Genomic DNA, 24759 nt, shown 5'->3' with positions numbered 1-24759 from the left:
CCCGCTCAGGGGATGCATGCTAATATGGCGCCAATTACATCAGGGACGCCCATAGCGATTACCTTGCAGGACATGGCTGCAATCATGAATAATACCCTGTCAGAGGTATTATCCAGGTTGCCTGAATTAAGAGGCAAGCGCGATTGCTCTGGGGTTAGGAGAAATACAGAGCGCGCAGATGCTGTAAGGGCCATGTCTGATACTGCGTCACAATATGCAGATCATGAGGACGGAGAGCTTCAGTCTGTGGGTGACATCTCTGATTCGGGGAATCCTGATTCAGAGATTTCTAATTTTAAATTTAAGCTTGAGAACCTCCATGTGTTGCTTGGGGAGGTATTAGCTGCTCTGAATGACTGTAACACAGTTGCAGTACCAGAGAAATTGTGTAGGCTGGATAAATACTATGCGGTACCGGTGTGTACTGATGTTTTTCCTATACCTAAAAGGCTTACAGAAATTATTAGCAAGGAGTGGGATAGACCGGGTGTGCCTTTTTCCCCACCTCCTATATTTAGAAAAATGTTTCCAATAGACGCCACTACACGGGACTTATGGCAGACGGTCCCTAAGGTGGAGGGAGCAGTTTCTACTTTAGCAAAGCGTACTACTATCCCGGTTGAGGACAGTTGTGCTTTTTCAGATCCAATGGATAAAAAATTGGAGGGTTACCTTAAGAAAATGTTTATTCAACAAGGTTTTATTTTACAGCCCCTTGTATGCATTGCGCCTGTCACGGCCGCGGCGGCATTCTGGTTTGAGGCCATCCATACAGCTCCATTGACTGAAATTATTGACAAGCTTAAAACACTTAAGCTAGCTAACTCATTTGTTTCTGATGCCATTGTTCATTTGACTAAACTAACGGCTAAGAATTCCGGATTCGCCATCCAAGCGCGTAGGGCGCTATGGCTTAAATCCTGGTCAGCTGAAGTGACTTCGAAGTCTAAATTACTCAACATTCCTTTCAAGGGGCAGACCTTATTCGGGCCTGGTTTGAAGGAAATTATTGCTGACATTACTGGAGGTAAGGGTCACACCCTTCCTCAGGACAGGGCCAAAGCAAAGGCCAAACAGTCTAATTTTCGTGCCTTTCGAAATTTCAAGGCAGGTGCAGCATCAACTTCCTCCGCTTCAAAACAAGAGGGAACTTTTGCTCAATCTAAGCAGGCCTGGAAACCTAACCAGTCCTGGAACAAAGGCAAGCAGGCCAGAAAGCCTGCTGCTGCCTCTAAGACAGCATGAAGGAACGGCCCCCTATCCGGCGACGGATCTAGTAGGGGGCAGACTTTCTCTCTTCGCCCAGGCGTGGGCAAGAGATGTTCAGGATCCCTGGGCGTTGGAGATCATATCTCAGGGATATCTTCTGGACTTCAAAGCTTCCCCTCCACAAGGGAGATTTCATCTTTCAAGGCTATCTGCAAATCAGATAAAGAGGCATTCCTACGCTGTGTGCAAGACCTCCTAGTTATGGGAGTGATCCATCCAGTTCCGCGGACGGAACAAGGACAGGGTTTTTATTCGAATCTGTTTGTGGTTCCCAAAAAAGAGGGAACCTTCAGACCAATTTTGGATCTAAAGATCTTAAAGGGACACTGTACCCAAATTTTTTCTTTCGTGATTCAGATTGAGCATGACATTTTAAGCATCTTTCTAATTTACTCCTTTTAGCAATTTTTCTTCATTCTCTTGGTATCTTTATTTGAAATGCAAGAATGTAAGTTTAGATGCCGGCCCATTTTGTTGAACAACCTGGGTTGTCCTTGCTGATTGGTGGATAAATTAATTCACCAATAAAAAAAGTTGCTGTCCAGAGTACTGAACCCAAAACAAGCTTAGATACCTTCTTTTTCAAATAAAGATAGCAAGAGAACGAGGAAAAATTGATAATAGGAGTAAGTTAGAAAGTTGCTTAAAATTGCATGCGCTTTCTGAATTACAAAAGAAAAATTTTGGGTACAGTGTCCCTTTAAACAAATTCCTCAGAGTTCCATCTTTCAAAATGGAAACTATTCGGACCATCCTACCCATGATCCAAGAAGGTCAGTACATTACCACAGTGGACTTAAAGGATGCCTACCTTCACATACCGATTCACAAAGATCATCATCGGTTTCTAAGGTTTGCCTTTCTAGACAGGCATTACCAATTTGTAGCTCTTCCCTTCGGGTTGGCTACAGCCCCGAGAATCTTTACAAAGGTTCTGGGCTCACTTCTGGCGGTTCTAAGACCACGAGGCATAGCGGTGGCTCCGTATCTAGACGACATCCTGATACAGGCGTCAAACTTTCAAGTTGCCAAGTCTCATACAGAGATAGTTCTGGCATTTCTGAGGTCGCACGGGTGGAAAGTGAACAAGGAAAAGAGTTCTCTATCCCCACTCACAAGAGTCTCCTTCTTAGGGACTCTTATAGATTCTGTAGAAATTAAAATTTACCTGACGGAGTCCAGGTTATCAAAACTTCTAAATGCTTGCCGTGTTCTTCACTCCATTCCGCGCCCTTCGGTAGCTCAGTGTATGGAGGTAATCGGCTTAATGGTAGCGGCAATGGACATAGTGCCATTTGTGCGCCTTCATCTCAGACCGCTGCAATTATGCATGCTGAGTCAGTGGAATGGGGATTACACAGATTTGTCCCCTCTGCTAAATCTGGATCAAGAGACCAGAGATTCTCTTCTCTGGTGGTTGTCTCGGGTACACCTGTCCAAGGGTATGACCTTTCGCAGGCCAGATTGGACAATTGTAACAGATGCCAGCCTTTTAGGTTGGGGTGCAGTCTGGAATTCCCTGAAGGCACAGGGATCGTGGACTCAGGAGGAGAAACTCCTTCCAATAAATATTCTGGAGTTAAGAGCGATATTCAATGCTCTTCTGGCTTGGCCTCGGTTAGCAACACTGAGGTTCATCAGATTTCAGTCGGACAACATCACGACTGTGGCTTACATCAACCATCAAGGGGGAACCAGGAGTTCCCTAGCGATGTTATTAGTCTCAAATATAATTCGCTGGGCAGAGTACCACTCTTGCCACCTGTCAGCAATCCATATCCCAGGCGTGGAGAACTGGGAGGCGGATTTTCTAAGTCGTCATACTTTCCATCCGGGGGTGTGGGAACTCCATCCGGAGGTGTTTGCTCAGTTGATTCATCATTGGGGCAAACCAGAGTTGGATCTCATGACGTCTCGCCAGAACACCAAGCTTCCTTGTTACGGATCCAGGTCCAGGGACCCAGAAGCGACGCTGATAGATGCTCTAGCAGCGCCTTGGTTCTTCAACCTGGCTTATGTGTTTCCACAGTTTCCTCTGCTCCCTCGACTGATTGCCAAAATCGAACAGGAGAGAGCATCAGTGATTCTGATAGCACCTGAGTGGCCACGCAGGACTTGGTATGCAGACCTAGTGGACATGTCATCCTTTCCACCATGGACTCTGCCTCTAAGACAGGACCTTCTGATACAAGGTCCTTTCAATCATCCAAATCTAATTTCTCTGAGACTGACTGCATGGAGATTGAACGCTTGATTCTATCAAAGCGTGGCTTCTCTGAGTCAGTCATTGATACTTTAATACAGGCACGAAAGCCTGTTACCAGGAAAATCTACCGCAAGATATGGAGTAAATATCTTTATTGGTGTGAATCCAAGAATTACTCATGGAGTAAGGTTAGGATTCCTAGATTATTGTCTTTTCTCCAAGAGGGCTTGGACAAAGGATTATCAGCTGGTTCCTTAAAGGGACAGATTTCTGCTCTGTCTATTCTTTTGCACAAGCGTCTGGCAGAGGTTCCAGACGTCCAGGCATTTTGCCAGGCTTTGATTTGAATTAAGCCTGTGTTTAAACCTGTTGCTCCCCCGTGGAGCTTAAACTTGGTTCTTAAAGTTCTTCAAGGAGTTCCGTTGGAACCCCTTCATTCCATTGATATTAAACTTTTATCTTGGAAAGTTCTGTTTTTGATGGCTATTTCCTCGGCTCGGAGAGTCTCTGAGCTATCTGCCTTACAATGTGATTCTCCTTATCTGATTTTTCATGCAGATAAGGTAGTCCTGCGTACCAAACCTGGGTTTTTACCTAAGGTGGTTTCTAACTAGAATATCAATCAAGAGATTGTTGTTCCATCATTGTGTCCTAATCCTTCTTCAAAGAAGGAACGTCTTTTACATAATCTTGACGTAGTCCGTGCCTTGAAGTTTTACTTACAAGCTACTAAAGATTTTCGTCAAACAGAGGAGAGGTCAAAAAGCTTCGGCAACCTCTCTTTCCTTTTAGCTTCGGAGCATAATACGCCTAGCCTATGAGACTGCTGGACAGCAGCCCCCTGAAAGGATTACAGCTCATTCTACTAGAGCTGTGGCTTCCACCTGGGCCTTTAAAAATGAGGCCTCTGTTGAACAGATTTGCAAGGCCGCGACTTGGTCTTCGCTTCACACTTTTTCCAAATTTTTCAAATTTGATACTTTTGCTTCTTCGGAGGCTGTTTTTGGGGGAGAGGTTCTTCAGTCAGTGGTTCCTTCCGCTTAATCCTGCCTTGTCCCTCCCATCATCCGTGTACTTTAGCTTTGGTATTGGTATCCCATAAGTAATGGATGATCCGTGGACTGGATACACTTAACAAGAGAAAACATAATTTATGCTTACCTGATAAATTTATTTCTCTTGTAGTGTATCCAGTCCACGGCCCGCCCTGTCCTTTTAAGGCAGGTCTAAATTTTAATTAAACTACAGTCACCACTGCACCCTATGGTTTCTCCTTTCTCTGTTTGTTTTCGGTCGAATGACTGGATATGACAGTTGGGGGAGGAGCTATATAGCAGCTCTGCTGTGGGTGATCCTCTTGCAACTTCCTGTTGGGAAGGAGAATATCCCACAAGTAATGGATGATCCGTGGACTGGATACACTACAAGAGAAATAAATTTATCAGGTAAGCATAAATTATGTTTTTATCATCACAAGTCTGTTTTTTTTTTTTTTTTTGTACTATGTAAACTTCTACTTCCCCAAGCAACATTAGGCTGATAGAATAAGTATTATAAATGTTTAATGTCTTTTCTTTTCCAGCCAGCAAGAGACAAAGCATGTACAGTATCCCTTATAATTCCGTCAGCTACTCTAGTCCCTATAGTCCAAACCTAAGTGGAAGCCCATACAGCAGTGGATTAAATTCTCCCTCCTCTACCCATGCGAGACCTCCAGTAGTGAGGCAGCTTGTACTGCCTAGCAACGCAGGTGAGTTAATAGTGTGTGGCCTTTCCCTGCATATGTAATAGTGGCTCTCTTCATGGTTAGAAAGATGTGTATCACAGTATGTATTGTATATTGTGCTCAAGAAGTAGCCTCTTTAATTTCTTCCATTTGTAGAAAGGGAAAGGAAATGAAAGTGAAAAGCATCAAAAGTTAATTGAAGAACTTACGCACAGAACAGAGTGAACTCAATGATTTTCTGTAGCATTTAGCTGACTGAATTTTTCACCAAATTAGCTTGCTAAATTATTATGATTATATAAACCTGATTTACATCCATTACATTATAGTTCTGAAGCATTCCTGTATATATATGTGTGTGTGTATCTATGTATGTATTCAGGCGTACCTCAGAGAATTTGCAGGGTTTGGCACCAGACCACCGCAACAAAGCGAATATAGCAATATATAGCATTTTTATTCTTTTGTTTCCCAGTGCATGTAAAAGTTATATTTAAACTATTCTGTGGTCTATTAAATTTGCAATAGCATTATGTCTAAAAAAAAAAACAATGTTCATACCCTAATTAAAAAATGCTTTATTGCTAAAAAATGCTAAGCATTATCTGAGCCTTCATAATCTTTTTGCTGGTGGTGTGGGTATATAGGTGTAGATGTATAGGTGTAGATGTGTAGTTATGTGTTTATATATATATATATATATATATATATAAATAAACAGTCTCTGGGGAACTCTGCACTCACTTTATATCCCAGCCGCCCAGGGTGCATCCAAAGAACATTCAGAATTTTTTTACAAAGAGAGAGCACTCACCGGGACTAACACTTATACAGCATAACAAGCTTTTTATTAGTATAGGTGACATTTCGGGGATTCCAACCCCATCCTCAAAGGTTTGAGGACGGGGTTGGAATCCCCGAAACGTCACCAGCTTGTTATGCTGTATAAGTGTTAGTCCCGGTGAGTGCTCTCTCTTTGTAAAAAAATTCTATATATATATATACAGTCACCAATCGGCAGCTAGAACCTAGGTTTTTTGCTACTCCTGAGCGTTCCTAGATAAACTTTCAGCAAAGTATAACAAGAGAAGGAAGTAAATGAAATAATAGAAATAAATTAGAAAGTTGTTTAAAATGGTATGTTCTATCTAAATCATGAATGTCTAATTATGACTTTACTGTCCCTTTAATAAATTAAAGTGCCCCTGTTTTAAAAATTATTTTTAGATACTGGGCAGTAATTCATTAAACTTTACAATTGTTTATTTAGTAATTTGCTTTAAAATTTGTTATAGTTTTTTTTTATCAGTTATTTCCATATTTTTTTTTAGATATTTACATTCTCTGAACTTTCAAAACTGTTGCAAGCTATTGACAACCCTGTTTGTTTTCGAATAGGACACTATAAAAGCAATGCAGATAGAAACCCACCTCCAGTTAGCCCTCAGTCCTCCATAGACAGTGAGCTGAGCACTTCAGAAATGGATGAAGACTCTGTGGGATCAAATTACAAGCTAAATGATGTCACTGATGTCCAGATTTTAGCTCGTATGCAAGAAGAAAGTAAGTGCTTGCCAGTAAGCCATTCTGGTGATGTGAAGTCTATTTATTTATTTTATCATTTGTTTAGTTTAATAATTTCTTATTTATGATCACATTGACCGTTCTAATTAGAGGCATTTAATTTTTTTTTTTTTAAATAATTTTCTTTATTGGAGACTGTAAAGAAAATAAGTGTGTATACAAGGAATTGGAGGTTCCGCATAATACCATAGTCTGCAACAAAACAACATTTTTGGGGGGCGTGTCTAGTCAGCGTCCGTGCTAGGTCGCAATATCCGAAGCTTTTGTTGAAAACTGGGCAATACGCTGATTAAAACCAGATGCAGGCAGCATCTTTGGAAAACAATATTACTGACATACATAGCATGACTTGCTACATCGAATAATACCAGATTTGCTAAATCTATGATCCTGCAGCGCTGACCTGGACCGTCGAGGCCTCAGACGGCAGCCTACCTAATAGCCAAAATCCTAGATGAACAGCTTGCATGCCTCTCTAGTCACCTGCCACGAGAATGGGGCAGTATTTGTAATCCCAAGCCCAAAACAAGTTCCATACCAATCACAGAAAATATATGTAACACCGCAGGAAAACTAACTTTGAGGGGGCACTTAGCTGATAATGGGACAGATGACATCCAGCCTTGCGAGTTGTTTGCTAACTTCAAGACTCCAAATGTGCACGGGACTGCCTTGGGAGCCAAGTGTCATGGAAAGTGTCCCGATGAGGAAGAGACCCTTCCTAGGTTTGCATACATGCGCTACTCAAGCATATCTAGGCAATCACTACTAGGGGAGAGTAAACAGGAGGACCCAATTTACTGCGCCCAGGTAGGAAATGATGCAGAAGCCGACAATGAGTTTGCTGGAAATCGTGAGCCTGGTTTTAAGATGCAACGCATTAGTGGAGCCATGGGGACATAATCTTTCCAGGTAAATAGGGGAAACACACTAGAACGGATACTGATGAGCCTTAACAACCTTAATCAGAATCAGGCTATGAGCTCAAAGACTGCCCCAATGTCACTATTGGTGTCTGCTGACTCATACTTAACCCGAATCACTCACAATTACAGACATGGATGGGTCTCATAATAGGACCTTATAGCTTGTTGGCGACAAGGATTTTACTGCAAAACTATGACTGCCCAGAGAGTCCAACTAACCCAAACTGGCACTGGAGCCCCGGGCAATTATCTGTGAGCAGCGGCAAAATGGGGATATGGTGAACGATCACCTCATTAGCGATGGCATGGGAGTTCTGTTATCAGTGGGGTGCCGAAGCTGTAGTCTGGACTGCCATGTCTTCCTATTTAGAGGACAGTCTATTTGGAGACCTTCACAACGTCTACTCATGATACCCACAGGTTGATCTTTACTATTGTGTTGGCATAAGTGGACTGACCATCACATAATATGGGATTAACCCACATACTCCATAGTAGTCTGTGAAACATATACCTAGATACATTATCTGTTTGCTTATTTTTTTTGTATACAGGCTTCAAGCAGTCATATGTGTAACCTGATATCGAGTGTACCTATATACGTTTGCACTACACTAACCCCTCTGCATTCCCTAGAGACTCACGCTGTATTTGTAATGTTTTAGAGTCAGTTATCATTCTGTGGTACCGACTGTTTCTGAATGTACTATTTGTTTCCAAGATATTTATCTACTGCTCTGCTAGGTACAGTATATAACTACAGCATTATTGTATTCTCGTTTCTTTGAGTCACTGACCCAGTAAGCCAGATACTACATACTCTTGGATTTTTTCCAATTTTTTTTTTATTGTCACCTTTTTCTCCAGCTAATAGGTGCCTGGGTGAGTGACCCTTTCTGACCCACACTCCCTAAAGTCTGTCACTAAATCTGAATAGTATAGCCCAGAAACTCTTTAGTTCTGTAGTATGTGTTAATTTATGTTTACACAGGTGGATACCTACTGGCACCTGGGGGTAGATAGTGGTGCATGTCAGGTCATGTAGTCTCCAATTTTTTAGATATATTCTGTCTTAGTAGTATGACTGTATATACATTTATTGAAGTTTAAGAATGAGAATATTCAGCTGTTTGATATTACTGTTTCCTGTTTGCCTATAATTAAACACATGGGGATTCTCTAGCGATTCATATGGTTAGCTGCAGACGTATTGCTGTTACATAGCATTATAGTTAGCCCAGGAGTTACCTCTAAGTACTAAACCCTAAGCTGCACATAGGATTCTTATGACCATTATAACCTGATTCATATATAAGGTCTTGGATTTGACTCTATGGCTAAGTTTGCTCCTCTGCTAAACAGCTTCCTCCCCCACACCATTAATTGGAATTTTTTTTACTGTTGCTGCATAGTCAGTGGCCAAGTCGATGCAGCACATTATATTAGTTTTAATTATAGAGGTGAGGAGAGCGCCAAGTCGATGCAGCACATTATATTAGTTTTAATTATAGAGGTGAGGAGAGCGCCAAGTCGATGCAGCACATTATATTAGTTTTAATTATAGAGGTGAGGAGAGCTTACTTATTACATAGCATTGTTGCCTTATTGGGAAGAGAGCGGAGAGCTATTCAACCTGAGATGTAATATTACAAGTTAGATCCAACTCATCAGGAAATTGGCTATACTAAATTTCTCTCCTACAAGTCTGTTTGAAATATCATCCTTGTAATAGAAAATGATTGGGTAGTCTGCTCTACCATATCTTGAGCTATACGCTACGTTAGTAGACTTAATAACTAGTTAATAACTAGCCCCCCCCCCCCCACCCATGTATAACTCGCCCCCATTGACCTTACTTTTCTGAAAGTACGACTTGGCTGTAACTACTGCTCACATTGTTTATCCATGCCACATCACTAGCCTCATATGGGTTGACAACAGGTCTTATGAGATATGATCTTTCTGGGTTCCCCTCTATAAGTTGGGACCATGTTCCCTTTACCTTTAGTATTTTATTAATTTTCTCCTTTGTTGTTTCCGTGAATGTGTTGTTAGGGTCCAAATATTTATGTGGTCCCCCACTATTTAAACTACAAAATTCCTATGGTCCGAAAGGAACCAGAGTAACTTAATCTATACTTCTCCCTATAAGTGATTTTAGTATTAGTAGAAGTCCAAAAGTGGCTTCTTCTCAATCTGGGAGATATACATATTTATACTACTATATATGTTACAAAATGAGGTTCTGTATCATTTACCTTATGTTTTCTAGGCATATACTGTGGCGTCACTGTCTAGTAATATGTCTGTATATACAGTATATGTACCATGACAGTTATACCATTGATTATTGTATTATGTTTGTGACTTTGTCTACGATCTTTGGAGGCAAATAATATTTATTCCTATGTTTTCTAAACCTCAATAAAAAATATTATAAAAAAAACAAAACCTTTTTGAGTGAATAAGCAGTATAACTGTCAGAATCATAACTGTTTAAATCCACCCAGTATTCAACATCCAAAAGATCTTATGGTTGTGGAGTCCTAAAAAGAAAAAGGATATTGTCCAGGCCAGTCCCGATAATAAAGGGTCCCTTTTCTTCAGGGATGAAGCAACAAGTCCAAGTAGGAATCATCATTGTATTCATGCAGGAAATCCTCTACCCTGCCGGAAACTAGAGAAAGGCAGAGGTGGATTCTTTGACCAATGTGGTTCAATCTCCCTTTTTTAAATTAAGTAATAGAACATTAAACATTAGATTCAACAATAAACAGAATATTTAACATTAATAGAAACATAGTCCAACAATAACATATTATCATCGGGTATAACTGGTAACCATTTGGTGATTGTGGTATTACAAGGAGTTATGACTTCCGACATTTAGATTTAAATACTGGTGCACAGGCCCTCACAGCATATGTGCGTCGCTGCTGGAAACAGTATTAGCTTTTAGTATAAGCATTTTTTTATAATGCAATAATATTTAAAATCAAAATGTATGCATACACGTTTCAATTTTTTCCTTTAAGCTTTGAGGCATAGCCCATTCAAGCAAAGGGTCAGATTTGAAGTTGTCAGATGTGTGTGTACTTTGTTTGTTTTACCCTAAATTAGGTTTTTGGTATTTAACAGCTGTTTCTTTATATTTCATAGTTCATTTAATACTACATTTTTAATTACTTAAACTGTAAATAACTAAATGTTGACATGCAGGTGCAATGTCCCTTTAACCATAACCACGTTGCTGGCATCATTACAAAGTTGCACTAATAAAGATTTGGAAGATGCACGTATTGTCAAAGCAAGATGTTGGTGCTTTACAAATAATAATAAAAATGATTAGATAGTGATAAATCCGTTCAAGAAAGAAAGATGCACATGATACAATGTCCTTGACAGTAAGCTACCACCTGATGTAACAAGCTTTACACGTAAAACAGAGATAGAATAGTCAGTTTTGTGTAAATTGCTGAGCGAGTGTGTTATAGATCCCCTCTTTCACATGGGGATTTTGTGTTTTTTTCCCCGAGCGGTCTTTCCATAGCTCTAAGAGCACTTAATCCCTCCAACCTCTCTGGTATTCTAATCTTATCTTTGCCTATCAGGAGGTAGGTGAATTACTGTGGTGCTTCACCAGTTTCTTTGTGAACACAAAAGGGTTCTCAAACCTTTGTGAAAACCTTTTCTCCCTTTTTAGGATTCCTGGATTTACATAGAGGGGAGTATCGGAGTACTTGGGTAGTGACTTTAATTCTCATGCGGGAGTTTATCACTAGCCTTACCATAGTTGTCACAGAGACTGGTCCCTTAGCATCCTCCTGTTGGATTAGTTTGCCACAGGTGTCGCAGGGACTTGTCCCTAAGCCTCCTCCTGTTGGCTTGTTGTTGTACTCTGTGACATCCTCTGCTGTTGCTGACATTCTTTTCTGCAGCTAGATGCACAGTAGAGTGGGTGCATCTCAAGGTGAGGACTTTTCATGTACTCTCATAGCCCGCAGGCTATTAGTAGGTACACCAATTTTGAGGTACATAATAGCCATGGGACATACACATGTAACATACTAATTCCAATCATTGGTGTGTCACAGTGAAGCCAGTAATATCCACTGCTAACAGTGGGGGTGCTCAGTGCCAATATAATAGTTAAAGAGAATAGGAAAGAAGCACTCATTTCATTAACAATATTCTTAGCTGAGAGATATCAGTCTATAAAACATAACTTTCTAATGACATGGTGAGTCCACGGATCATCTAATTATCGGGAATATCACTCCTGCCCAGCAGGAGGCGGCAAAGAGCACCACAGCAAAGCTGTTGAATATTACCTCCCTTCCCTCCAACCCCAGTCATTCTCTTTGCCAACGTTAAGAGCAAGGAGGTGGTAAAGTTTAGGTGTCTGGAGAAGATTCTTCAATCAAGATTTTATTTTTCAGCAGTACAAGCTTGTCCGGCTTTTCTCCTGGGGTGTAGCCGTAGTCCATGTCAGTCTCTTCAGTAGAGCAGTGGTGGCTTTTAAGCAATGGGAACTTGTGTGGTACAATCCTCACTGCGCCTCCCATGTAGTTAATGCTGCCCTAATAATGAGAGCCTGAGTAAGATTGCTCAGCCTTTATCTTTTTGTCCACAGGTCCATGTGAGGGAGCATGCCTCTCAAACCTATTGAGCTGCCTTGCTGCCTGGCAGAATCCATTGAGGTAAGTGCTATTTTTCTTTTTCTGGGCTGCATACAGGAAAAAAACTTTTTTATTTCATTGGGACACTAAATATGGCCTCTTGCAAGTTAATGGGCTTATCTAAGGCAGTGGTGCAGGCACTAGGGACGAGGAGATCAGCTCTGTTTAATCATGGTGTGTTTTACTTGCTCCCAGCGTTTTTTTACTTCAGTATAATCATGCCGACCAGGAGGTTAGTTCTGTTACGCCCACGATGCGCAGGGCTACCAGACTCACTAAAATTTTCTGTTGCGCACTCTTCTCTTCACTTCCTGTGTTCCAGAGGTGAGAGATCTTGTTCCGGTCTTGTATAATACTCGACGGACCTTGGGTGCAACACTCTGGTTTGAGTCCAGAATTCATCTGATAGCTATTGGCTCCGGTTTTCAGCAGGGCAGGTAGGCACCTCCAGCAAGTGCTAAGCTGAGGTGTAGAGGCTGTCAGGAGTGATTTAAAAGTTGTTTTCTTTTCTCACAACAGTAGTTTTAAATAGTTTTGCTGTGAAAATAAAGCAGTTTTCCTTTTTATATTTAATTGAAATAATTTTTATTGAGTTTCTTTGAGTCGCATTACACATCATACAAAATGAATAAAGAATAACTAGGATGTACAGACATATCGGATAGCAGAACAGTTAAAACCATTAGCTCACCAAAAAAATTAGTTTTAAAATGGGCGGCAGGAATGCAGGGTATTAGAATGGCACCACTAGATTACAAAAGTAAGTTACAGTGCATCTTTATTTGAAGTGATCTATTAAAATCCATCTAAAATATTACTTGGATTCCGGACCTGATTTTAAAATATGTAAAATTTACCATCATTTAATTAATTTTTTTCTGGTGGGAGTTCCAGTTTGCATCTCAATTCCCCTACTTTGTCCCTAACTACCTTTCAACTTCTTTCTAGGCTATATGTCAGACTAGAATACCAGGGTGATGAGAGGGATTAAAAATGCCCCCTCCTCTAGCATTGCGTGGGTTAGTAATTGGGTAAAGTGATCACTTGAATTAAGATGGATAGATGGATAAGGGCTCCGTAATAGCTAAACCTCTTACTAGAAATTACTTGGTAGATAATCACCATTTTTAACTCTGGTCAGCCATTCTTATAGTTATATTACACAAAAGGTGTGTGAAATAATATGTATTCTATTTTAATTACAAGAAACAAAATGAAAATGCAACCTGCAAAATTGCTTAATAAAGTCAAAATGTATTTTTTATTTTCAGTAAATAATACCAGAACTTATAGGCACGTTTCTTTCTCCCCCCCTCCTATCTTCCTCCTCCTAAGGCAAACAAATGCTGTTGAAACAAATACCAGGTAGTAGGAAAAAGAGAGGAGTACCTTGATAGAAGAATCTAGCAGGCTAGGATCCGCAATGGAGTTCCAGGTGGATGGGAGCACTCTTTTCAAAGCCGGACGTATACCGTATACCATACGGACCGAGAAATTACTCGGTAGGCTCCATCAGCTGTTCGTCGGCGTGAGATCCTCCACACTCCAGGCCAGTCCGGAAGATGCACGTCTATAACGTACGTGTGATGCGTCGCGGGGGGAGGGAATAGTGTACCGGCTGGTAACTGCAGAGACCGGACTCAGTAAAGTAACCAGTAGGCTCCAAATTATTGGTGTGATAAATGAAGACAAGGATGTGGAGCCACTGGTGAAAAAAAAAAAGTCTTTATTATTCAACAGAACGTAAAAAAGTAGGAAGCATCCCACAACAAAGCAAATGGCGGAGTACCAATGCTGACATGTTTCAGCCCTCAGGCCGTAATCGTAGCATACGGTACTGGTAGAAAGGTGTAGCTTAAAACAGGTAAAGTGTTACCTGATTGGACAAACTTGATTAAAACAAATACGACCATATGCTTGACATTATCCTTAACTCTAAACATGCCTGAATGAAGTGCTAGAACGATGCTCCATAATAATGGTATCATATAAAGACACAATATGAGATAACATATGTAAATATACAGGACCGGCACAGTATATGAAAAATGGTGTTGTATGCATATTATAAATATTATAAAACATAATATAGATACAGTTTAAAAATGAATACCAGCAAACAAAGGAGACAGAATTGATTCTAAATTTAGCAATGTAATAAAAACTGAAAGGGTAGCTGAAAAAGGAGCAAAAATTATAGTGCCTGTTTATAAAGGCTTATCCAGAGCTAAGATATTTTGCTATGTCTAAACCAAAGCATACCTATCCATAGTGATTCTAAATATTATAGTTAGGTAGATGGATTATATATATATATATATATATATATATATATATATATATATATATATATATATATATATATATATATATATATATATATATATATATGCATTTGTAAGGGACCGGGCAAAGTAGATAATATAATGCAAGCAGTCCACCAAGTTTGTTTATACAAATATATACTGTGTGTGTATATATACACACATATATATATATATATATATATATATATATATATATATATATATATAGATAGATACACAAGTATATAGGTATGGATGAATGTGTAGATATAGAAGTAGAAGGTCTGGGAAATGCCAATCAATCATGCTAGATCATTGTATACATCTATAGATATTGGAACCCCAGAGTAGGATGTATGGAAGAGAATGACCTGCACAAAAAGATGCCATGTCATTCCCAGAAGTTGATTATATCATAACTGGAGTTTAAGCCTTGGGGTGTCCTGGTTTTCAAATGGAAAATCCAGAACACCTCACGCTTACCCAGGAGACTATCAATATCCCCTCCTCTTTTGGGTACCTTTACTTTTTCAATAGCAATCCACCTGAAGGTGTCTAGTTTGCTATTGTGAAGAGTGGCAAAATGCTGTACCAATGGTGTAGTAGATTTCCCCCTATTAATGGTGGACATGTGTTCCCTTATGCGTGTATTAATGTCCCTAGAGGTGAGACCTACATATTGAATATTGCACTTGATACACGTGATAAGATATATCACATGTGTGTGGGTGCAATTCAAACATGCCTTAATGTCGTACACTCTGCCTGTAATGGCCGATGTAAATGTGTTCGAGATCTGGACATATTTGCACGGTTTGCATTTTTGATGCCCACATCTGAACATGCCTGTATGAGACAGCCAAGAGCTGGTTGATCTGTTGGCTTGTTTTAATTGGGTTGGAGAAAGAATAGTGCCAAGTGTGCGACATTTCTTGTATGTGCATCTAATGCCTTGCTGAACAGTATCTTTAAGCTGATCATCAGCTGCTAGTAGTGAGAAATGTTTCTTCACAATGCCGCTGATTTTAGAAAATTGGGTACTATATGTGGTCACAAAGTGCACACCTTTAAAGGTCTGTTTGTCATTTGAGACTGTTTTCTCCTCTAGGAGCTGATCCCTAGATATCTTATGAACTTTCATCCTTGCTTCTTTAATATGGCTGTTATTGTACCTATGTTCTCTTAATCTCTGTTCTAGATCATTAGCTTCCCTCAGATAGTCGGATTCCCTGCTGCAATTCCTCTTCAAACAAGAGAATTGGCCCTTGGCTACCTGAGATGGGTTTACGGAAGACTTTAGTGTGTATTTTGCAATCCTGATTGCCCATAAGACATAGGTCAAGGAAGATAATAGTGTTGGAATTGTATTCAAACGTGAATTTCAGGCCCTTATCGTTGGTATTAAGCCATTCCACAAATTCAGCAACCAAATCAGCAGGACCTGACCATATGAGTAACAGATCATCAATAAAAAGTTTGAAAAATCATATGTATAGTCTGTAGGGATTAGTATCTCCAAAGATGTGGTAGAGCTCCCATCATCCAAGGTAAAGATTTGCATATGATGGGGCAAATTTAGCCCCCATTGCTGTACCACACCTTTGGAGATAGTAAGTACCCTCAAACCAAAATAAATTGTGAGTAAGTAAATATTCAAGTACCCGAATGATATAGGCCTGAAACTCAGAGGTATGTTCGGTAAAGTTTGCCAGAAAAAAATCTATGGCCTCAATACCTTTAGAGTGTGGAATTGATGAGTATAGGTAAACGGCACCTATAGTTACCCAAATGTAAGACCTATCCCACTCCACACTATTAATGAGATGAATCTCTAGTGTAGGACAACAGATTGCTCACCAAAGGTTGGAGTATGGCATCAAGCCACTGTGACATACGCTCCAGGATAGAGTCAACCCCACTGACTATTGGTCTCCCTTTGATGTTGGTAAGGGATTTGTGGACCTTTGCAAAATGGTGGAACATGGGTATTTTGGGGAAAGGCACATGCAAATAAAGGGCCGTGGACACATCCATAAACCCATGTTCCAAACCATCATCCAAAATGTCCTTTAATTCCTTCCTAAAAAGATTAGTGGGATTGTGTGTCAAGACTTCGTAGTCATGTGTGTTTTGTAATTGGCGTAGGGCTTCCAAGACCTAATCAGACCAGTTCAGGACTACTATAGTGCCGCCCTTATCAGCAGGGTGTATGACTATAGAGAGATCTTCCTGCAAAGCATACCTTGATTTTTTTTTATTTATTTTTTTAAATAAATTTTTATTCAGTTTAAACAATACAAATGACATCTGGGGACTCGCAGGACCCCATCACATATAAATACGCGTCTAGTGTGCCAATGCATACATTTAACAACACGTGTCATATAAATTCAACAATCTCTAACTTATGATAATGAACAATAATAAAATAGGTGGTGAGCAGTTATACTCTAACACAAAAGTATAGTCGATACATCACAACGTCGTCACATGGGGGGAAGAAGGAAGAGCACTGATATGGGAAAGGGGATGGGAAGGGGACATTTCAGTTAGTCCTCTTTACTTAGGGTAGGTCGGGACCTCTCAATTCTTGACCAGTGGTTTCCATAAAGTGTCATGTTTGTCCTTCCAGTCAGCCCAGGCCATTTCAAATAAGTCCACTTTATCTAGGCTATAGTATATGTCTTTTTCCATCGTGTGCAGATAGGCCATAGTATTTAGGATCTCAGTCCATCGTGGGGGAAGCTCTTTCTTCCAGGACCTCGCAATGTTAGTTTTGAAGGAAGATAGGAGATATACGCATAATATCTTCTGGTCTATAGGAAGGGTATGTAAATTTAGGTGGAGGAGCGCCGTAGCTGGGCTTTTAGGTATTGTAATCTTAACTACAGACAGAGTGTGAAAGCACAAGTTCCATAAGGGTTTGATTTTTGGTCACTCCCACCACATGTGGAGCATATCCCCCTGAAGGCCGCACTGCCTCCAACATAGAGGGGAGGTCTGAGGAAACATTTTAGATAATCGCGTGGGGACCAAATACCATTGAGTTATGACTTTATAATAGGTTTCAAACATTGTTATGCAGTGTAATGTTTTCTTTCATGTAATTAACAAGAGTCCATGAGCTAGTGACGTATGGGATATACATTCCTACCAGGAGGGGCAAAGTTTCCCAAACCTTAAAATGCCTATAAATACACCCCTCACCACACCCACAAATCAGTTTTACAAACTTTGCCTCCAAGGGAGGTGGTGAAGTAAGTTTGTGCTAGATTCTACGTTGATATGCGCTCCGCAGCAAGTTGGAGCCCGGTTTTCCTCTCAGCGTGCAGTGAATGTCAGAGGGATGTGAGGAGAGTATTGCCTATTGAATGCAGTGATCTCCTTCTACGGGGTCTATTTCATAAGGTTCTCTGTTATCGGTCGTAGAGATTCATCTCTTACCTCCCTTTTCAGATCGACGATATACTCTTATATTTACCATTTCCTCTACTGATTCTCGTTTCAGTACTGGTTTGGCTTTCTACAAACATGTAGATGAGTGTCCTGGGGTAAGTAAGTCTTATTTTCTGTGACACTCTAAGCTATGGTTGGGCACTTTATTTATAAAGTTCTAAATATATGTATTCAAACATTTATTTGCCTTGACTCAGAATGTTCAACTTTCCTTATTTCCAGACAGTCAGTTTCATATTTGGGATTATGCTTTAATTATCATATTTTTTCTTACCTCAAAAATTTGACTTTTTCCCTGTGGGCTGTTAGGCTCGCGGGGGCTGAAAATGCTTCATTTTATTGCGTCATTTTTGGCGCGGACTTTTTTGGCGCAAAAATTCATTTCCGTTTCCGGCGTCATACGTGTCGCCGGAAGTTGCGTCATTTTTTGACGTTATTTTGCGCCAAAAATGTCGGCGTTCCGGATGTTGCGTCATTTTTGGCGCAAAAAGCATTTAGGCGCCAAATAATGTGGGCGTCTTTTTTGGCGCCAAAAAATATGGGCGTCGCTTTTGTCTCCACATTATTTCAGTCTCATTTTTTCATTTGCTTCTGGTTGCTAGAAGCTTGATGTTTGGCATTTTTTTCCCATTCCTGAAACTGTCTTATAAGGAATTTGATCTATTTTGCTTTATATGTTGTTTTTTCTCTTACATATTGCAAGATGTCTCACGTTGCATCTGAGCCAGAAGATACTACAGGAAAACCTCTGCCTGCTGGATCTACCAAAGCTAAGTGTATCTGCTGTAAACTTTTGGTAGCTATTCCTCCAGCTGTTGTTTGTATTAAATGTCATGACAAACTTGTTAATGCAGATAATATTTCCTTTAGTGATGTACCATTGCCTGTTGCAGTTCCCTCAACATCTAAGGTGCAGAATGTTCCTGATAACATAAGAGATTTTGTTTCTGAATCCATAAAGAAGGCTTTGTCTGTTATTTCTCCTTCTAGTAAATGTAAAAAGTCTTTTAAATCTTCTCTCTCTACAGATGAATTTTTAAATGAACACCATCATTCTGATTCTTTGGACTCTTCTGGTTCAGAGGATTCTGTGTCAGAGATTGATGCTGATAAATCTTCATATTTATTTAAGATGGAATTTATTCGCTCTTTACTTAAAGAAGTACTAATTGCTTTAGAAATAGAGGATTCTAGTCCTCTTGATACTAATTCTATACGTTTGGATAAGGTTTTTAAAGCTCCTGCGGTTATTCCAGAAGTCTTTCCTGTTCCTAATGCTATTTCTGCAGTAATTGCTAAGGAATGGGATAGATTGGGTAATTCATTTACTCCTTCTAAACGTTTTAAGCAATTATATCCTGTTCCGCCTGACAGATTAGAATTTTGGGACAAAATCCCTAAAGTTGATGGGGCTATTTCTACCCTTGCTAAACGTACTACCATTCCTACATCAGATGGTACCTCGTTTAAGGATCCTTTAGATAGAAAAATTGAATCTTTTCTAAGAAAAGCTTATCTATGTTCAGGTAATCTTCTTAGACCTGCTATATCATTGGCTGATGTTGCTGCAGCTTCAACTTTTTGGTTGGAAACTCTAGCGCAACAAGTAACAAATCGTGATTCTCATGATATTATTATTCTTCTCCAGCATGCTAATAATTTCATCTGTGATGCCATTTTTGATATTATTAGAGTTGATGTTAGATTTATGTCTCTGGCTATCTTAGCCAGAAGAGCTTTATGGCTTAAGACTTGGAATGCTGATATGGCTTCTAAATCAACTCTACTTTCCATTTCTTTTTCAGGGAAATAAATTATTTGGTTCTCAGTTGGATTCTATTATTTCAACTGTTACTGGTGGGAAAGGAACTTTTTTACCACAGGATAAAAAGTCTAAAGGTAAAAACAGGGCTAACAATCGTTTTCGTTCCTTTCGTTTCAACAAAGAACAAAAGCCTGATCCTTCGTCCTCAGGAGCAGTTTCAGTTTGGAAACCATCTCCAGTCTGGAATAAATCCAAGCCTGCTAGAAAGGCAAAGCCTGCTTCTAAGTTCACATGAAGGTACGGCCCTCATTCCAGTTCCGCTGGTAGGGGGCAGGTTACGTTTTTTCAAAGAAATTTGGATCAATTCTGTTCACAATCTTTGGATTCAGAACATTGTTTCAGAAGGGTACAGAATTGGTTTCAAGATGAGACCTCCTGCAAAGAGATTTTTTCTTTCCCATGTCCCAGTAAATCCAGTGAAAGCTCAAGCATTTCTGAATTGTGTTTCAGATCTAGAGTTGGCTGGAGTAATTATGCCAGTTCCAGTTCCGGAACAGGGGATGGGGTTTTATTCAAATCTCTTCATTGTACCAAAGAAGGAGAATTCCTTCAGACCAGTTCTGGATCTAAAATTATTGAATCGCTATGTAAGGATACCAACGTTCAAGATGGTAACTGTAAGGACTATATTGCCTTTTGTTCAGCAAGGGAATTATATGTCCACAATAGATTTACAGGATGCATATCTGCATATTCCGATTCATCCAGATCATTATCAGTTCCTGAGATTCTCTTTTCTAGACAAGCATTACCAATTTGTGGCTCTACCGTTTGGCCTTGCTACAGCTCCAAGAATTTTCACAAAGATTCTCGGTGCCCTTCTGTCTGTAATCAGAGAACAGGGTATTGTGGTATTTCCTTATTTGGACGATATCTTGGTACTTGCTCCGTCTTTACATTTAGCAGAGTCTCATACGAATCGACTTGTGTTGTTTCTTCAAGATCATGGTTGGAGGATCAATTTACTAAAAAGTTCTTTGATTCCTCAAACAAGGGTAACCTTTCTGGGTTTCCAGATAGATTCAGTGTCCATGACTCTGTCTTTAACAGACAAGAGACGTCTAAAATTGATTACAGCTTGTCGAAACCTTCAGTCACAATCATTCCCTTCGGTAGCCTTATGCATGGAAATTCTAGGTCTTATGACTGCTGCATCGGACGCGATCCCCTTTGCTCGTTTTCACATGCGACCTCTTCAGCTCTGTATGCTGAACCAATGGTGCAGGGATTACACGAAGATATCTCAATTAATATCTTTAAAACCGATTGTTCGACACTCTCTAACGTGGTGGACAGATCACCATCGTTTAATTCAGGGGGCTTCTTTTGTTCTTCCGACCTGGACTGTAATTTCAACAGATGCAAGTCTCACAGGTTGGGGAGCTGTGTGGGGATCTCTGACGGCACAAGGAGTTTGGGAATCTCAGGAGGTGAGATTACCGATCAATATTTTGGAACTCCGTGCAATTTTCAGAGCTCTTCAGTTTTGGCCTCTTCTGAAGAGAGAATCGTTCATTTGTTTTCAGACAGACAATGTCACAACTGTGGCATACATCAATCATCAAGGAGGGACTCACAGTCCTCTGGCTATGAAAGAAGTATCTCGAATTTTGGTTTGGGCGGAATCCAGCTCCTGTCTAATCTCTGCGGTTCATATCCCAGGTGTAGACAATTGGGAAGCGGATTATCTCAGTCGCCAAACGTTGCATCCGGGCGAATGGTCTCTTCACCCAGAGGTATTTCTTCAGATTGTTCAATTGTGGGGGCTCCCAGAGATAGATCTGATGGCCTCTCATCTAAACAAGAAACTTCCCAGGTATCTGTCCAGATCCCGGGATCCTCAGGCGGAGGCAGTGGATGCATTATCACTTCCTTGGAAGTATCATCCTGCCTATATCTTTCCGCCTCTAGTTCTTCTTCCAAGAGTAATCTCCAAGATTCTGAGGGAATGCTCGTTTGTTCTGCTCATAGCTCCGGCATGGCCTCACAGGTTTTGGTATGCGGATCTTGTCCGGATGGCATCTTGCCAGCCATGGACTCTTCCGTTAAGACCAGACCTTCTGTCACAAGGTCCTTTTTTCCATCCGGATCTGAAATCCTTAAATTTAAAGGTATGGAGATTGAACGCTTGATTCTTGGTCATAGAGGTTTCTCTGACTCCGTGATTAATACTATGTTACAGGCTCGTAAATCTGTATCTCGAGAGATATATTATAGAGTCTGGAAGACTTATATTTCTTGGTGTCTTTCTCATCATTTTTCTTGGCATTCTTTTAGAATACCGAGAATTTTACAATTTCTTCAGGATGGTTTGGATAAGGGTTTGTCCGCAAGTTCTTTGAAAGGACAAATCTCTGCTCTTTCTGTTCTTTTTCACAGAAAGATTGCTATTCTTCCTGATATTCATTGTTTTGTACAAGCTTTGGTTCGTATAAAACCTGTCATTAAGTCAATTTCTCCTCCTTGGAGTTTGAATTTGGTTCTGGGAGCTCTTCAAGCTCCTCCGTTTGAACCTATGCATTCATTGGACATTAAATTACTTTCTTGGAAAGTTTTGTTCCTTTTGGCTATCTCTTCTGCTAGAAGAGTTTCTGAATTATCTGCTCTTTCATGTGAGTCTCCTTTTCTGATTTTTCATCAGGATAAGGCGGTGTTGCGAACTTCTTTTGAATTTTTACCTAAAGTTGTGAATTCCAACAACATTAGTAGAGAAATTGTGGTTCCTTCATTATGTCCTAATCCTAAGAATTCTAAGGAGAAATCATTGCATTCTTTGGATGTTGTTAGAGCTTTGAAATATTATGTTGAAGCTACGAAATCTTTCCGTAAGACTTCTAGTCTATTTGTTATCTTTTCCGGTTCTAGGAAAGGCCAGAAAGCTTCTGCCATTTCTTTGGCATCTTGGTTGAAATCTTTAATTCATCTTGCCTATGTTGAGTCGGGTAAAACTCCGCCTCAAAGTATTACAGCTCATTCTACTAGGTCAGTATCTACTTCCTGGGCGTTTAGGAATGAAGCTTCGGTTGACCAGATCTGCAAAGCAGCAACTTGGTCTTCTTTGCATACTTTTACTAAATTCTACCATTTTGATGTATTTTCTTCTTCTGAAGCAGTTTTTGGTAGAAAAGTTCTTCAGGCAGCGGTTTCAGTTTGAATCTTCTGCTTATGTTTTTTGTTAAACTTTATTTTGGGTGTGGATTATTTTCAGCAGGAATTGGCTGTCTTTATTTTATCCCTCCCTCTCTAGTGACTCTTGTGTGGAAAGATCCACATCTTGGGTAGTCATTATCCCATACGTCACTAGCTCATGGACTCTTGTTAATTACATGAAAGAAAACATAATTTATGTAAGAACTTACCTGATAAATTCATTTCTTTCATATTAACAAGAGTCCATGAGGCCCACCCTTTTTTGTGGTGGTTATGATTTTTTTTTTTGTATAAAGCACAATTATTCCAATTCCTTATTTTATATGCTTCGCACTTTTTCTTATCACCCCACTTCTTGGCTATTCGTTAAACTGATTTGTGGGTGTGGTGAGGGGTGTATTTATAGGCATTTTAAGGTTTGGGAAACTTTGCCCCTCCTGGTAGGAATGTATATCCCATACGTCACTAGCTCATGGACTCTTGTTAATATGAAAGAAATGAATTTATCAGGTAAGTTCTTACATAAATTATGTTTTTTTAGCGTGATGGACTTTTGCCAGTCATTTACAGAAATGTGGGTATGAAGTGAAGTATTCCACCTGAGTAAATACGGTGCCGGTTCAGGTGGTACCATCAATTAGGCCATAGTGTCTCGATAGAGGCTTAATCAGTCTGTGTCCCCTTTGCCAGATGGACTCCCATGGGGTTAGCGGGTGGGTAGCATCGGGGAGAAATCCCCAACTAGTGAGGAAACTCTTAATCTAGTAAATTCAAAGTGAAGGAAGGGCGGGATGCTTTCGGAAGATGCATCTTGGGCCCAACGAGATAAAGCCACCCCAAACAGACAGACATTCTAGTATTACGTGGTTGGTTATGCACAGAGTTCTGCGACTATGAGCTGGGGTCCAGATTAGGTCTTTGAGAAAGATATTATATGGCAGGGAAGCCTGTTCAATATCTCTCCATCTATCTCGAGCCTGAAGCACCCCCCATTGGGATAAATGTGTTAGCATAGCCCCTTCATAGTATTTAACTATGGATGGGGAGGCCAACCCTCCGAGGTGGATAGTAAATTGTAGGGTTCTATGGGCAACTCTGGGAGTCTTTCCCTGCCAAATAAACTTTGTACATTCACTTTGAAATTGCAATAAGAGGTGGGTAGGTATCCTGATTGGGAGACACCTAAAAAGGTAAGTAAGCCTAGGGAGGAAAGACATTTTAAGAGAAGCTATGCGGCCCATCCAGGATATAGACTTATGGTCCCATTCATGTTTAAGAGTGCGTAGATCTGCCATTAAAGGGAGATAGTTGTCTTTAACCATCTGCCCTAGGCTATTAGAGATCTTAACTCTGAGGTGGGTGACCTGCTTGTTTGACCACTTAAAGCTGAATTTATGTTGCAGATCCAGAATATAACCTTCCTGGTACCCCCACCAGTATATCTCTGTTTTAGGTACATTCAGTTTGTAAAAAGAGGGTGCCGAAGACTTCCAAGATCTCCATGAGTTTGGGGATTGTACGAAGCGGATCTGCTGAAAATACAGTAACATTGTCAGCAAACAGAGCAATTGTTAACGGGGAGAGTGGGCTACCCTGCCTCGTCCCATTAGAAATTGAGAATGGATCAGATTG

The 24759-nt window shown here is 40.2% G+C and overlaps 1 protein-coding gene across 2 annotated transcripts in view; it reads left to right on the top strand.

Annotated features, from left to right (window-relative positions):
- The window catches only part of SLAIN2 (SLAIN motif family member 2), a 236970-nt gene that overhangs the window by 140680 nt on the left and 71531 nt on the right, over positions 1 to 24759 (top strand). For both annotated transcript variants that reach the window (XM_053703983.1, XM_053703984.1), the window contains exons 3-4: positions 5058 to 5225; positions 6600 to 6764. In XM_053703983.1, coding sequence (XP_053559958.1) covers positions 5058 to 5225; positions 6600 to 6764 — 333 coding nt within the window. The remainder of the gene's footprint in view (positions 1 to 5057; positions 5226 to 6599; positions 6765 to 24759) is intronic.

The sequence above is a fragment of the Bombina bombina genome, chromosome 2 (genome assembly GCF_027579735.1).
Source record: "Bombina bombina isolate aBomBom1 chromosome 2, aBomBom1.pri, whole genome shotgun sequence".
Taxonomy (NCBI): domain Eukaryota; kingdom Metazoa; phylum Chordata; class Amphibia; order Anura; family Bombinatoridae; genus Bombina; species Bombina bombina.
The sequence above is the reverse complement of the archived record's forward strand: the minus strand, read 5'-3'. Positions and strand labels throughout refer to the sequence as shown.